At 39.7% G+C, this 14886-nt stretch overlaps 1 protein-coding gene across 4 annotated transcripts; it reads right to left on the reverse strand.

The window, feature by feature from the left end:
* Positions 1-3131: 3131 nt before the first annotated feature.
* On the reverse strand, positions 3132-14333 carry LOC130386443 (uncharacterized). 4 transcript variants are annotated; one of them, XM_056595370.1, is made up of 13 exons: positions 13496-14333; positions 12353-12403; positions 9769-9816; positions 8981-9158; positions 8480-8620; positions 6509-6664; positions 6164-6256; positions 5855-5956; positions 5591-5683; positions 5035-5084; positions 4506-4614; positions 4189-4214; positions 3132-4016 (listed from the first exon to the last, which is right to left on the reverse strand). In XM_056595370.1, the coding sequence occupies exons 2-13, from the start codon at positions 12391-12393 to the stop codon at positions 3698-3700; spliced, it is 1356 nt and encodes a 451-aa protein (XP_056451345.1). In that variant the 5' UTR covers positions 12394-12403; positions 13496-14333; the 3' UTR covers positions 3132-3697. The 4 variants fall into 4 exon arrangements, 3 of the variants coding, with proteins under 3 accessions (XP_056451345.1, XP_056451346.1, XP_056451347.1); XM_056595371.1 differs by lacking the exon at positions 6164-6256; XM_056595372.1 differs by lacking the exon at positions 4189-4214 and having other exon boundaries at positions 3729-4016.
* Between the last annotated feature and the right edge of the window lie 553 nt (positions 14334-14886).

The following is a 14886-nucleotide window of genomic DNA, read 5'->3' on the forward strand; positions in this document are numbered from 1 at the left end:
TAAGCTAAAGTGAATTGTAAAATGGTGTATTAACTTACAATCCCTTCCTCTCAATCAACTCACTGACAGCGATTTTAACAAGGAGTTTCCTTGAAGACTCTGAGAGTGTTCCAGAGGCCTCATAATCTGCTAGAACACTTGCACCTTTCCTCACAAGAACTGCTCTCAGAGTTTCAACACCAATGGGATCCTGTTGATGGGAAGAAAACAAACAAATAAAATCCACATAATACATGAACCATTTCTGATGATTTCAGTGTTCATTAGTACAGAAAGTATTCACTGCATGCATTTGTTGACTACTGGATGAATGAAGTAGTTCCCAAAGACCAGTCACACAATTATGACAAGTAATGCTTATTTACTACATAGCTAAGATGTTCACTTGAGTGTTGACCTTCACATCACATGTTTTGTCCTGTCCAGCCATTCTTGTTCTATACTGTACATTCTAGTAGCTCTAAGTACACTTTTGTTTGCAAAGTTGCAAGCCCCATAAATATCTATTTCCAATTAGTATTTTTCATGTTATCACATTAGTTGGTGTACATACCCTGATTTGATTTGTTTCAACTGCATCCGACTGTTCAGTCTTAAAATGTTACAAGAGACAATTATTATTATCAAACATCACTTGTATTGGTCATTGTGTCTATACTAAAGCGGTAGTAGTTATTTAGAATATTCAAATCATAGTGGTACTTTTCTTGTTTCTTTGTTTAATTTGTTATATTATGTTATCACATTAGATGGTGTACATACCCTGATTTGATTTGTTGGGACTATTTCAACTGCATCCGAGTGTTCAGTCTTAAAATGTTACAAGAGACAAATTATTATTATCAAACATCCCTTGTATATATTGGTCATTGTGTCTATGCTAAGGCGGTAGTAGTTATTTAGAATATACAAATCATAGTGGTACTTTTCTTGTTTCTTTGTTTCATTCGTTATATTAAAGAATTATCATTGCAAAGATACATACCAACATTGATGCTTCACGTGTCTTGAAAAACACCTGGAACTTGTCCATGTGTTCAACAAAGTCATGGCAGTCTATATCAATGAATTCATTAAATTCAGGGGAGAATTTGAGAATTCTGTCACATTCAAGGAGTTCACTGTTAAGGAGTAGTGTTGCATTCGATTTGCAGTCATCCACTATCTCTTCGACAGACTCCAGCTGAAATATTTTTTTGCTGATTTCCTTGTCATCCAGAAATATGCTAACAAGCGATTTCGGCATCGCCATGTCTCCTTGTAGCTGCAACAAAATAGATTATTGATATTATCGATCAATAATATTGATATTATTGATCGATGTTGTTGGTGATATCACACCATATTGTGAACACATAACTTATTTCAACTTCCATACTGTTTACATTTTAAATTATTCAGCATTTCCAAAATAAGAACACACAATCTTGGTGACTAGCGAACTGGTCAGAAACTAAATGTTACTTTAGGTTATTATCAAAATGCCAGCATTGATTACCGTTTCATTAATGCGTCACATTATTGCTTAACCTGCACCCCAAAAAAGCAAACTACACCCTCTATAAACTATAAACGATAGCTAATCATAACGTTATGCATAGATGTAGTTCAACACTGGGTCTAACTGCATGCAATAACGTTTCATCAAACCGTGTTCACTAACGTTAGTGTCACGTTCGGAATACAAATGTGTTTTCCCTTGGCAGCGCGGTAAATGCATTGAGTTAATTCAACATCGCTAACTTGTAGATTATACAGAACATGTTCTAATGTTATGTCCTGGAGCTAGGGTGGCCATTCGTCCGGCTTTAGGCCGGACAGTCCGGCTTTTAAATGCCCTGTCCGGCTACAGACGCAGCCTTAAGCCGGACACTCATTTGTCCTCCTTTTGAGAAAATAATAATAAAGGTCCGCCTTTTGGAAGTGTCGCGCGAACGTTCCAGATGTAAACAGGGAGCGATCGCCTCCCCCGAAATATCCCGTCTTTCAAAGGCTGTAATAGGGGCTAGAGACCCTCGGGGCGGGAGGAAATAACGCAATTTGCGATCAAATCGGCGATAAAATAGCCGAAATAACGATATAACGGCATATAAAAAACAGGACTACACTCACGTTACCTGACCTTAGGTTCTATGTCTGTTATGACTGTCACTTAAAGCTTGTAACCACCGATTGTTCGGAATAAAACGGTCACCGTTATCTATGCAACTAACGTTAAGTGAATTAAATCAATAACGGTGGTTATCATGATTTATAGTAGTTAGTACGTTAGATATTGTTGTAACTTATCGTAATGTGTAACGTAGATAGTAGTTTGTAGTTTTGACATCCTGAGCCCTAGCATTTCATACCTTGTTACAAGGTCATACCAGTTCCCACGAACAAAGCAAAGTTTCCCGCCTGTAATGTTAGCAATCATAGCGTCTAGCATTAGCATTCTAGCTGCTTTCCACCGAATTCGCTAGCTGAATTAGCTATCTTAAAATACATACCAATGTGGTCAGCTTGCTAACGTTAGCTGTCCATAGCTAAAACTTTACCCAAAATGCGGATTTACCCACATAGTAATACGAGTTGACGTAACGTTAGAATATTTTAGTTTCTACATGTATGCACTCGCAGAAATATTTAACCCTAAATTTTAAGATTTATGTAATTTAATTAATAACAAAGTTCCATTTGATTTTTTTATATTTTGAACATAAACCTACCTAATAAACGTTACATGATCCATATGCATCAGTGTAATAAAGCCTATTCATTTGAAATGCATATTCCTCAGGTTTATGTATTCAGTATTAATATAATTTATTGAATTTAAATGCATATTATTCAGGTTATACGTTTAGAATACATTAAGTATATTTGTTTGAATTACATAGTAATTAGGTTACCTATTCAAGATTAATAAAGTGTATGTGTTTAAGATACATAACAATTAAGCTTAAATTCAATCAAAATGCATTAGATTTATGTATTTTTATGATTAATATCCATTAATATTTTTCTATTAGGTTACCTATTGAAGATGATTAATGTGTATGTTTTTGAAATACATAACAATTAAGCTTAAATGTAATCATAATGCATTATTTTTATGATTCATATTCAATGCATTTTTTCTATTAGGTTACCTATTCAAGATGATTGTGTATTTGTTTGAAATTCAACAATATCTCAATGATGCATACAATCAGACCACCTTGTTGATTCAACTAATTTATTAACGCTTCTCTTCACACAGACACTGTTCTCAGCAGGTAGTGTAGCTCTTCAACCAAGTCATCTACTGCTATAGATGGAACATGAAACATGTTTTGTAATTTCAATAGAACAGAGGCAAGTTAGTATCTGCTCCAACAATGGCAGTAAAGGACCTGCTCTTTTTTCTAGATCTAGAACAAACAAACAAACTACAGGCTCAACAACATTCCTTACATCTGTATCTGCTGGAACGATCGCAGTAATGGGATATGAAAGGACAGAACAAACTCTACAGGCTCAACAACATTAAACATATAGTAGTAGAACATAGTTAACTGAGCACCTTCCGTTTCTAGCTTTCTGTGTGTTCGATGTGTGAATCTTCAAGGTTGTGAACGTACTGGAACACTATAAAACACATGGTTATCAGCATGTATGGGCGGCCTCTTCCTGTACTTCCTCCTCCCATCACCACCCCACCCCAAAAAAAGAGTCACCTGAGCAATTTGAGTTTCAGTGCTCGTACTTTGGGGGAAGGTTTGGACGATTCCAGGTCCATCAGGATCTTCTGGTAAGCTTCGAATGTATACTTCAAGTTTTTTGGATAGCTCAAATTAAGAGCATAGACCAACCCATAAAGCATTACGGTTGATACTTTGGAGGTTGTTGAGAACTTGGACCCCTTCCAGGACCATACCGACATCTGCAAAGAGTCCACCAGGACCATCATGATCATCACCCTCAGCTTGAACGGTGTAGATTGCCATGGTTGTCCCTGCGACATCTGCCTCGGCCTCACTGCATTCGATGTCCTGAAAGATGGAGGGAACAGAGAACAATGAGCTGTGTCACCCTCACCTTTGACCACCAAATTCTAAGCAGCTCATCATTGAGGCCAAGTGCGTGTTAATTTGAAAAAATTCTCTGAAGGCACTGTAGATATAGCGTTCATGAGAATGGGATGGAGTTCAAGGTTACAATGACCTCAAGATCTTTGACTCCCTAAAAGCCTGGAAAACAAAACAAAAAGTCACGTTATGTATAAATGGAGTTGTACATTCAATGATCATCAACTATTTAAATATGATGAAAAAAAAAAGTGGTGTTTGAGCATTGTTGATTGTTGATCACAATGAGGGTTGTGTCAAAGAATCTAGATGCCATTCCTTACCGTGTTTGTGGTAACTGTGCCGTAAAGAATGGCATGTCGTGTCTCATTGCTTAAAATTAATACTCTTACGGTAATCCTTTAATTTAGTGAATATTTAATGGTGCACATGAAACATAAGAGACTAACTTACATGTTCATAGGTTCGTCCTACTCTGAGGCTAAGGTTTTGTGCTTCCTTAAGACGCAAGGATTTCCGGGAAGACAGAAGAGACTGCACTTTATCCAACGAAGCATTTGACCTGCCACAATAAAAATGAAGTCAACAAAACATCCCTTAAAAATGTAAAAAATCTGTGAGGTTTATGAAAATATTCAAAGTAACCAATACCAAAAAGAGCCAAAGTAGGGTGAAAGGACAGTAGGAAAGAGGCAAACCTACTGCTCCCTCACTCCTACCCTCCACCATCTCTCCTAATCTCCTCTCATAGGGTAAGGTTTACTCCTCCCTCCTATCCAACCCTCTCTCATGCCGTCCTCCCTCTCTCCTAACCTCCTTCTGTTTCCTGTTAGCAAATAGAAGGAACTAATCTCTTCCTATCCTGACTTTCTCTTCCCTAACCCATCAACCCTTGAAAATGCCCTATTCTACTAAATAGAATCAGCCCCAACAGCCAAAACAAAACAAAGTATCCTTACTACTACACTGTTTTATGACTTACCTCTTCACATCCGGCTTTGGCTTTATAGTCTGCCTCAGATCCTCAGCTGCCTTTTGACAGACAAAACAATAATAATCCCATTATTTCTCTCCACAGATATCAGCCCTAAATACAATACAAGGTATGGTAAAGGATGAAGACAGGAATTGCATTATCTTTGTAAACCTCATTGTAGAAAAAATTGAGAAGTAACAATTTCGCCCTACTTTTACACCTTTTTAAAATCCCATGCTTTATGTATGTGTGAAGTTACACTGTGATAGGAGGTAACAGACAATAAAGCTATATGTGTGAAGTGTGTGGGAGACAGAGAGAGAGAGACAGACCGAGAGGGAGAAGACCTAGGGGAAGAGAGAAAAGGAAGGACGGAGAGACAGAGAGAAGAGGGAGACAGAGGGAGATAGTCAGACACAGAAAGGGGGAGGGAGACAGAAAAGAGAGAGTAGGGGGAGACAGACAAAGTGTGGTAGGATAAAGAGAGGGGGGGGGGGGGGGAGAGAGAGACAAGTCGATCAATCTTGTGTTGGTTAGAGTTCCAGTCAACATGTCCACTTACTTGCAATAACATCAAGGACGAAAAGAAGGCTTCCCTCTCCCCGATGTTCTTCAGGCGTTGGAGCTCATAAGCTGAGAGTCCACAACATGCATCCTGTTGACCCCACACACACACACACACACGAGAATCAAGCTGATCAGAATCAAGAATTAAAACCGAACTAACATAATCTGAAAGGCATTTCTTACTAAATAACATTTCCAAAACGGGTGTCAATTACATAACTGCTGCTTTATGAGAACTATCAAGTTTCTGTGTACTCACCTTCTTGTTTGGGGCAGAATTGTTGCTGGCAGATGGGAGACGCTTAGGTGCCAGGACCCGTCCCTTCACCTCAGGCCCCTCCGGACCATTTGGATTTACTTCCTACAAGTGACAGCACTACCACCATTGCCTTGAGGGAATTTCTTACTCAAAACATACAACCCATTGGACCCAATGACGAACTACTGGTGGTCAAGGTCAATGTGACCTAATGCCCATCCCATTCTCATGAACACCACATGTTATCAGGCGCACCTAGAGGGAAATTAATTACATCTGGCACAAAGGACAGAAAGATGACATACTTACCACGTATTCTTTGACCAATGTGTCCAGGTCTTCACAGAGGTAGATGCTGAGACATCTCAAAACGCAATCACGCCTCACGTTGATGTCTTGATTCTGAAACAAACATTGCATGATTCCATGCTGGTCAGTGTCAGATACACACTAACACGCATGTCAAGCCACTAACATTTCCCTCCTTGACCATCCTGAACTCAACTGGTTTCACTACACTCCATTAAAGCAACATGTAATTTCAATAAGTTCTCAATAAACAACCAGTCCGGCCCTTGACTTGTACACATTTTTTAATTTTGGCCCATGGCGTATGAGGTTGACACCCCTGGGTTAGACCAAAAAAATACTTACATTCTCCATCTTTGCCATCATGGCTCCGATTTTTTCCCCTGCAGCTCCCCCTTTAGTGTTGAAAACCCTGATCAGGTCGCCGGTCAGGCGGTCCAGTTCCCTCAAAAATGTTAAGGTCAGTGGTACAGTTGTCAGCCGCATAAACTCCAAGTTGATCTGTAAAAGACAACAGAGACAGGACACAGACTTAAACAGGGGCAGCTGTTGCTCAGTTGGTAAAGGGGTCAATCATAGACCGAAGGTCAGTGGTAGAGCCCGATTAGGCATTTTTCAAACTATTCGGTATCGGCATTATAATGGCCGATAAATGAATATAGAAAAAAAAAAAGTTTGTCCACCAGAGGGCGCTCTAACGCCCCAAACCCGCTGATTCAGGCAGAGTGAATGACGGAGATCGACGGAGATCATCGGTGTTGTTCATAGCTGTGTTCGAAATCATTCCCTATCACGGATATAGTGCACTATATAGGGTGCTCGCCATTTTGCAGTGGTGTTCGAATTCTCAGTGGTTAATTTCATGCACTAAAATTTGAGTGTACATACGATGTTCCCTACATGTTACTCCGTATACCACAATGCAATGCGGTAGTGTTCTTCCGGAGGAGAAGAAGAAGCTGAATAACCGCGAAAACGAATACATTTAATGATGGAGTCTCCGGCTTTCGTTTAGAAATGTCAATAATTTAATTGGGAGTTAACATAGAAAATGTAATATTCAAAATTAATAAAAAAAACTTGATCAAGGAAATGTTGCATTCAACATCAATACAAGCTCCAGCTTTCCTCGGGATTGCCCGGTTTGTTTACATGATGTGGGAGCATCTGTCTGCGTCACAGAAATACCCGGCGCATTTACTGACGCAAATGACGCTTAGAAATGTTCAGCGTAGTGTCCGAATTCTCGTTTGTTCGTTCCCTATATAGTGCACTATATCATAAACACTATATAGGGAATAGTGAGGGAGTGAATAGGGAATGATTTCGAACACAGCTCATGTGTGCAAGTGTGTTCATGGTAAGTTGGCAACTGTCACAAGACATACATTGCTTGAATAACAATTAAAAGAACATCCCCATCAATTCTCTAAAGTCGATAAGCATGACTTAATTCATGACTACCATGTCCAGTTTTGCTGTTGTTACGTGTTAGTTGAGAGTGAAAAGGATTTAAAGGATAACTACAAATAACCAATGTTAGGGAAATCTGTTTGTTTTGTTGTGCGTTTCTGGATTTTTTTTTTAATATATATATCGGCCGATATATCGGCATATCGGATTTTTTAATCACAAAATATTAGTATCGGTATCGGCCTTAAAAATCCTATATCGGTCGGGCTCTAGTCAGTGGTTCAAATCCCGGCTCTGACTGTCCACATGTCAAAGGGTCCTTGAGCAAGGCTAGAGCACTGCACAGCAGCTGGCTGCCGCCATTGAATTGTTAACTGGGTGAATGAGAGAAACCCATTGTAAAGCACTTAGGTTTGGGTTGGGCTCGACGCTAAGCTTTTTTCCATGGTAGCACTTGTGCTACCATGCTGAAAAATGAGGTAGCACACAACATTTTTTAGCAGCACAATGAAAATTCAGCAATTTTGGTAAAGATGTTATTTTGAAACAAATAAAGTACTTTAGCCTAATCCTAACCCTGCTAATTTTTAATGTTATAACTGGCTCTTTGCCTTAACAAAAATCAGGAAAGACAAACAATGCAAATGTGTGTGAGAAAATAGAATATTTATGTCACGGAAGGACTGCATGTACTACAGTTTCTGTTGGAGTCGCACTGATGCGACTGAATGTAATTTGCTATTCGCACTGGAAATTATCAACTCGAAAATGCGAGCAAAACAGTCGCACTGTCGAGCCCTGTGGGATGCACAAAAGCGCTATTGAAGTGCAGACCAATTACCACATGTGTGACAATGTGTGACATTGAATACACAAGTTACTAAACTTCAGATTCACACTTGCCTCAATGACGTCAAAGAGTGCTGGCCATTTATTGAAAAACTCTGGAATCTTTGGCTCCTGGAGAACCTCCTGTCTCCTGAGGGAGAATGTACGCTGCATCTTTTCCTTGATGAGGGCCTCATCCCTTTTCTTCTTTTTTACCTGAAATGGAATGAAACGTCATTGTCATTATACAGTAAAGATACTTGTGTAACGAGATATGATGAGAAACTCTCAGCAATGGTACACAATACAATTGGAAACAGAAATATTAACAATATGAATAGGGAGTAAGAATATTTTCCAAACTGAGCGTAATAGATAAAGAAAAATGAACTGTGCAAAGTAACCACAAAACAGCTTAAGTGTCCAGTGCTGTGCAAAATGAACTGTTGGGCTGCTTGAGCTGAGCTGGACAGGAAGTATAGTGCAAAAAACATGACGGGTGAAAAGCTCTTATACTGGCTATGCCGTGAACATGGCGTAATCATGGATAGGTAAGATATGTATTGCACATTATACCTCCATCAGTAGAGCCACCCTTTCCATCTCCAAACTGTGTATTGTTTCACCACTAGGGATGTTCGGACAGAAATTTACATCTCCCTTCCTGGGCTTCTTGATGTTGGCTGCTGGAGACTGCTGGCCACTTCGCTTGTTTTTCAGAGAGTTGATGGCAACCTTGGGGTGTCCAGCTCGGCTGAGGAGAAGAACAATGATATTTTTTCAGCACCTTTCACTGACGATCAAAAATTGCTTCACAATTTAAACACAATGGGCTCCATTTTAGTTTTGTCCTTAGCGCCATGTCTTTCATACATTTATGCTGGTGCAAAGTGGCACAAGACCTTAAATGCAAGACTTCTAATCTGTCGGACTGGCATTTACTATCTTGCTCCACCCTCTGCTGGCACAAATATAAAGCATAAGCCTTGGTACTTAGGACAGCAACAAAAAAAGAACCCATTAAATAAAAAAAGTCTTGTTATTCAAATATTCAATCACTCAGGCAGAATACATGGTCAGGACACAGTCATTGCCTAGATGTGATGAGGCTAGGACAGCGAGGAGGGTAACAAAGGAAGTTAGTAAAGAGGAGACTAGGAGAGAATAGGAGAGTGAGAAGGTCAGTAGAGAGTGGAGACTAGGAGAGTGAGAAGGTCAGTAGAGAGTGGAGACTAGGAGAGTGAGAAGGTCAGTAGAGAGCAGACATGAGTACAGAGAAGTACCCACAAAGTTTATGTGGTGGACTAAAACCAAATTTGTTACTGAAGATTTTTACACGGCACTGTAAATTATCAAAATCAAACCTGTAATGACGATGTGTCTCTTCAGGGTCACCATACGTCTGGATCCGACTGTGTAGCCCCAAGTGGACAGTAATCCGTAAGCTCCTCAAGCTGAACAAGGGCAACCTCTCTTCCTGGTGACAATGTCAACTGGAACGCCCCAAAATGGTGCTGATACCAAGCAAAGTATAAACGAACTATGAAGCTCAACTCATCTCTCACTATACATATTTGTATGATCTCTGCAAATTCAGGCATTCCAGCCGTTGACCCACACGCCAAAAACATCCCATTTCTGTAATTGATCCCTTTAGTGGTGACATTCTTTGTGAGATTCACTTGACTGATGTCTGGATACTTCAGTCTGAGAGCCAATACAACCTCCTCATTCAAAACATCAACTGGGACTATGGAGACATTTGTAACTTCCACATTTGATGCACTGAGACTGGATGAATGCAAGTGATAACTGATCAATTGCTGGTGTTTGCTTGCCAGAGTAAGTGCAATATTCCTGAAATTATTTGTGTGTCGAGCTACTTGTTTAAAAAAACTGTGTTTGGCCTCAAACCTTATAGTCCATACACCCACAAGAGGCCCAAAGCACCTGATCAAGTGTGGGTAATGCTCGATATAATGGTGTTTAGGTTTCACCGTCACACCTGGGATAAGCTCAAGCAACCTGTGTCTGTGCTCAGACACTTTGACATCAAGGTACGCAATGGTCTTGTGCGTGTGAACAGGTGCCACAACCAACTCTACGATTTCCTTCAGGTCTAGTATCACTTGCCAAGCCAGCTCACCCTCTGGTATAAGGTCCCCTATGAGAAATGGAAGGAAACGTATGAGGCACCAATTTTCATGGGAGTTGCCACCTATCGTTTTCCTACTGGAATAGGCAAGTGGATTTTTTTTGTCACTCCACTTATAAGGAAATTTGAGTATACGCGTGTTAAGAGAATCCAAACTGAAGAACTTCTTCGAGATCAGAATGCTCAAACACAGTGCTAGTTCAAATGGGACAATGCCCTCAAACAAATCGTGTACTATATCTGGGGGGTAGCCTGTGCTGACGTGAAAATGTTGAAGATGTTTAGTTAAAGGGCAAGCTCTCTTCACTCCAAAGCAATTATTTTGAGTATCCTGTGCAATCTTCAGATGTGCTTCATGTATTTCTTTGGTTCGTAGACAAAAAGCACCTGAATGAACATCCTTTGACTGTATTTCTACTTTCTGAGCAGTACAAAATCGGCAAATATATTGCCCAGAAAAGCTCTCTATGAAACCAGCCAAACCGTGGGCGCCCAAATTATCAGCAATTACACTATGCACTGTTCCTTTGACAAAAGCTCCAAGCTTTGGAATGAACACACCATGCTCTTCTAGTGTAACAAGATCATGTAAAAGTGGCTCCAAAATTTTTTCATATCCATATGCCTTTACATCGTCACTCTTACACAAAACTGCCAAATAAATTGAGGTGAGTGCTGAGTGAAAGCCTGGTGCCAAGTTATTCAGAATCTAATATACACTACACAACTTGTGCTTCTTTCGTGACGTGCCCAAAGGATTACACAATTCAAAGTCATCAATGTATAAGGTTAAACAAAGTTTTAAATCATCACTTGAGAGGAACAGGTTTTCCTTGAAGTACACACCATCTCTTATGGAGCGATACTGCTGGTTTTCAGGCTGGTCAGTGTTACTGCTCTGTGTTCTGTGGGTATCAATAACTCTATTCAACACTTCAGTAGAATCAAGTATCTGCTGCAACGATCGCAGTAATGGGATATATTGAAAGGACCTGCAATTTTTTTGATCTAGAACAAACTCTACAGGCTCCACAACATTAAACACTTTTTTTAAGTATTCTTCTCTCTTATACGCTGTAGAAAGTGCACCACCTTTCCCCAGTGCATTAACCAAAGGATTCGATTTACATAGTAAATCAGCTAATTCATTAACAACAACACCATCAACCTCAATGTCTTTGTTTTTGAAAAAATCTGAGAGCCTGCTCCTAGTTATCGGCACAGACACTGTACTCAGCAGGTAGTGTAGCTCTTCAACCAAGTCATCTACTGCTATAGATGGAACATGACAAATGTTCTCTAATTTCAATAGAACAGAGGCAAGTTTTTTTTCTACTACTTCAGGAAGGTCCTCTGAATAATCAATATCACTATCTGCATCGGACTGACTATCATCTATGTTTGCAGAAGATGTGGGCCTATCATCAGGACTAGCAGACTGAACAGTGACCTTAACTACACCTGCCTTAAAATCTGATAGACTGTGGGGATTATGTTTACGATTTTTATGTGACTTAAAAGTACCATATACATGTGTCTGAAATGCACATCCCTCAAACATACAAGTTACATTTTCATACTGTCTAAGATGTTGATAAGTATGACTAAAGTAATCTTTCTCAGTTGAAAGTTCTTCACACCCACACGTCTGACATTTGAATGTAGTTGACTGAGCAACTGCTGTTTCTAGCTTTCTGTGTTCTCGATATATGTGAGTCAAAAGTTTCTTCCAGGTTGTGAATGTGCAAGGACACTCTACATAAATACAGGGATATTTGCATGTGCGAATATACCTTGAAGATAATATACTGTCACACAATCTGCATGGCCACATAACACAGCACCTGTGAATGAATACAAAGAACAATAAGTCAGTTACAGCATGTTATTAACAACCAAAAAACAAGTTCCACATGGCTACAAAAACATCCGTTTTCAAAGTGCATGTATAATCTACAGCACTACTGAAAAACCCACACACCCAACCTTCTACAAGATCAGAAATTTTAGGCCATTTGTATTTTCTGTTATCAATGAATTTATCCTTTTGACTCAATTTTTTAGCTTTGATATCTTAAACAATTTTGTGTGAAGGGGGGGAGCGAGGGAGGCGGCAGCGGCGGGGGTTTAGAGCATAGACATCTTATAGATAGACGGAGCATTGGCTCCTGAGACGCGAGAAATACGGCCGCCATCTTGGAGTGGTAATGATTTAACATTACCGTACTATTGGTATAATTAGTATTGAATAATAAAACACGCCAAACCATGTGGCCTTTATCATAGCTACACGTATGACAAAAAACCGCATGAAAATCAGTGGTATTCAGTGAGGTATGATTAATTAAATGCGCTGACAGTTCATTGCTCCAGCCAAACGGATTACACTGAGTGGAGCGGATGACCACTCCAAGATGGCGGCCCCGCATCTCGTCAGCGCCAGTAGGCGGTAGCATTCGATGCTCCGTCTATCATATACGATGTATATGGTTTAGAGGGTTCTAGACCAGACCGGATTGCTTCTGGTGTGAACGACATAATCGGTTAATATGTGCCCCGAAAGGAAAATGGCGGCGCTTCGCGGCTATTCGCTTCCACGTCCGGTGTGTCCCTGCCATTTCAGGTACCCGAAAAGTTTTGAATGAAATATATTTCAATTCGCCAATCATTGATCATTTTTCCTACTCCACATCTGGATGAATAATACATCCATGCTCCGCATACAGCACGAAGTTTAGTGAATTGCTAGCTAACGTTAGCTAGCGAGTGCCAGCACATGAGGTAAATTAGTAGGCCTCAAGATAAAACTGCTTACAGTCATCACGAATTCCGCAGATTTGATCATTAGTGAATTGATATTAATGTAATACGATAAAAACTGCACGAATAATACACAGATTGATGTAAAAATACAAAGGATGACTCGGATTACTCACCATTACACCTGAGCTGGGAAGATGGCGTCCAGTGGAAAACGAGGGTGGCATTTCCTGTTCCGCTTCACTTACCGGTAGCCTTAATTGTATGCGCACCAATCCCATACATTTTAAGTAAAAGAATCGTGTTTGTTTCACAGCTTTGATTATTTAAACCATTTTATTATGTATTAAGTAATTACATTTAATATATTTTAGAATTGACAGAATTACACAGATTATAATTAATTTCAATACATACATTTAAAAAAGATTTAATTTAAATAAAATCTAATAGATGTATATGCATAAATATAAACTCTACCATGATTCATTTCTGTGAGTGTGGCAGTGTTTTTCAAAGTGTGTTAATGTAAGGTCAGGGTTGACTTAACATGGACTAGTCTAGCATAACGATTGCTTATCAATAACCTAGCTGCTAGAGCTACTTGGCTAACAATCGATGCTGGACTTTATTTTAGTTTATTATCGTTTAACCTTTACAATATTGCAAGTTGCAACAGTCTTTAAAATAAACATAACAAATACGTCTGAAGACATGGGTCTACCTTACCTTTTATTCAGACATTTACATCCACTGTGTGCCAGTGCCACCTTCCAACTTCTTCAAGTGCGCGCCAAGATAAAATGAAGTGCTGAGAAAAATAACTTCTCTTCTCAGGGTAACGGCTCATCCAGGACACCAGGGATTGGCCAATAATTTAACACATTTTGTGTTGGGCAGTATATTCCAGTAATATAACACATTAACAACACAAAATAACACAAATTGTGTTAAAATTGTGATAACACAAAAAATGTGTAATTATTTAACACATCATTTTTGAGAGTGCACATAGTTGCCATTGTAAAGATTTTGTGAAAATTTGTGTGGAGTGAAAAAAAGTTCCCACAGAAAGTGTCTAGGAGCACGTTTTAGGGCATTTTGAGTCGTTTGGTGGTGGTCTGTGGTGATTTTTTTTCCACCGCTAGTTGGCGCTATCGCGCCCGACGATTATGGGTGAGTAGCTGGGCTCGGTCCGACCCTGAATCTGCAGGAATTATGTTTCTAGCCCCTTCCTAGGCCGAGAAAATTACTTAAAACCAATCCAAATAAATAGGGTTAGGGTTAGGAAATGTCATCAATTAATTTTTTTCCACCACTAGTTGGCGCAATCGCGTCCAGCGATTATGGGTGAGTAGCTGGACTCGGTCCGATCCTGAATCTGCAGGAATTATGTTTCTAGCCCCTTCCTAGGCCGAGAAAATAACTTACAACCGATCCAAATGAATAGGGTTAGGAAATGTCAGCAATTAATTATTTCTCAACCACTAGTTGGCGCAATCGCGCCCAAAGAATATGGGTGAGTAGCTGGGCTCGGTCCGATCCTGAATCTGCAGGAATTATGTTT

Source organism: Gadus chalcogrammus, chromosome 7, assembly GCF_026213295.1.
Source record: "Gadus chalcogrammus isolate NIFS_2021 chromosome 7, NIFS_Gcha_1.0, whole genome shotgun sequence".
NCBI classification, from domain to species: Eukaryota; Metazoa; Chordata; class Actinopteri; order Gadiformes; family Gadidae; genus Gadus; species Gadus chalcogrammus.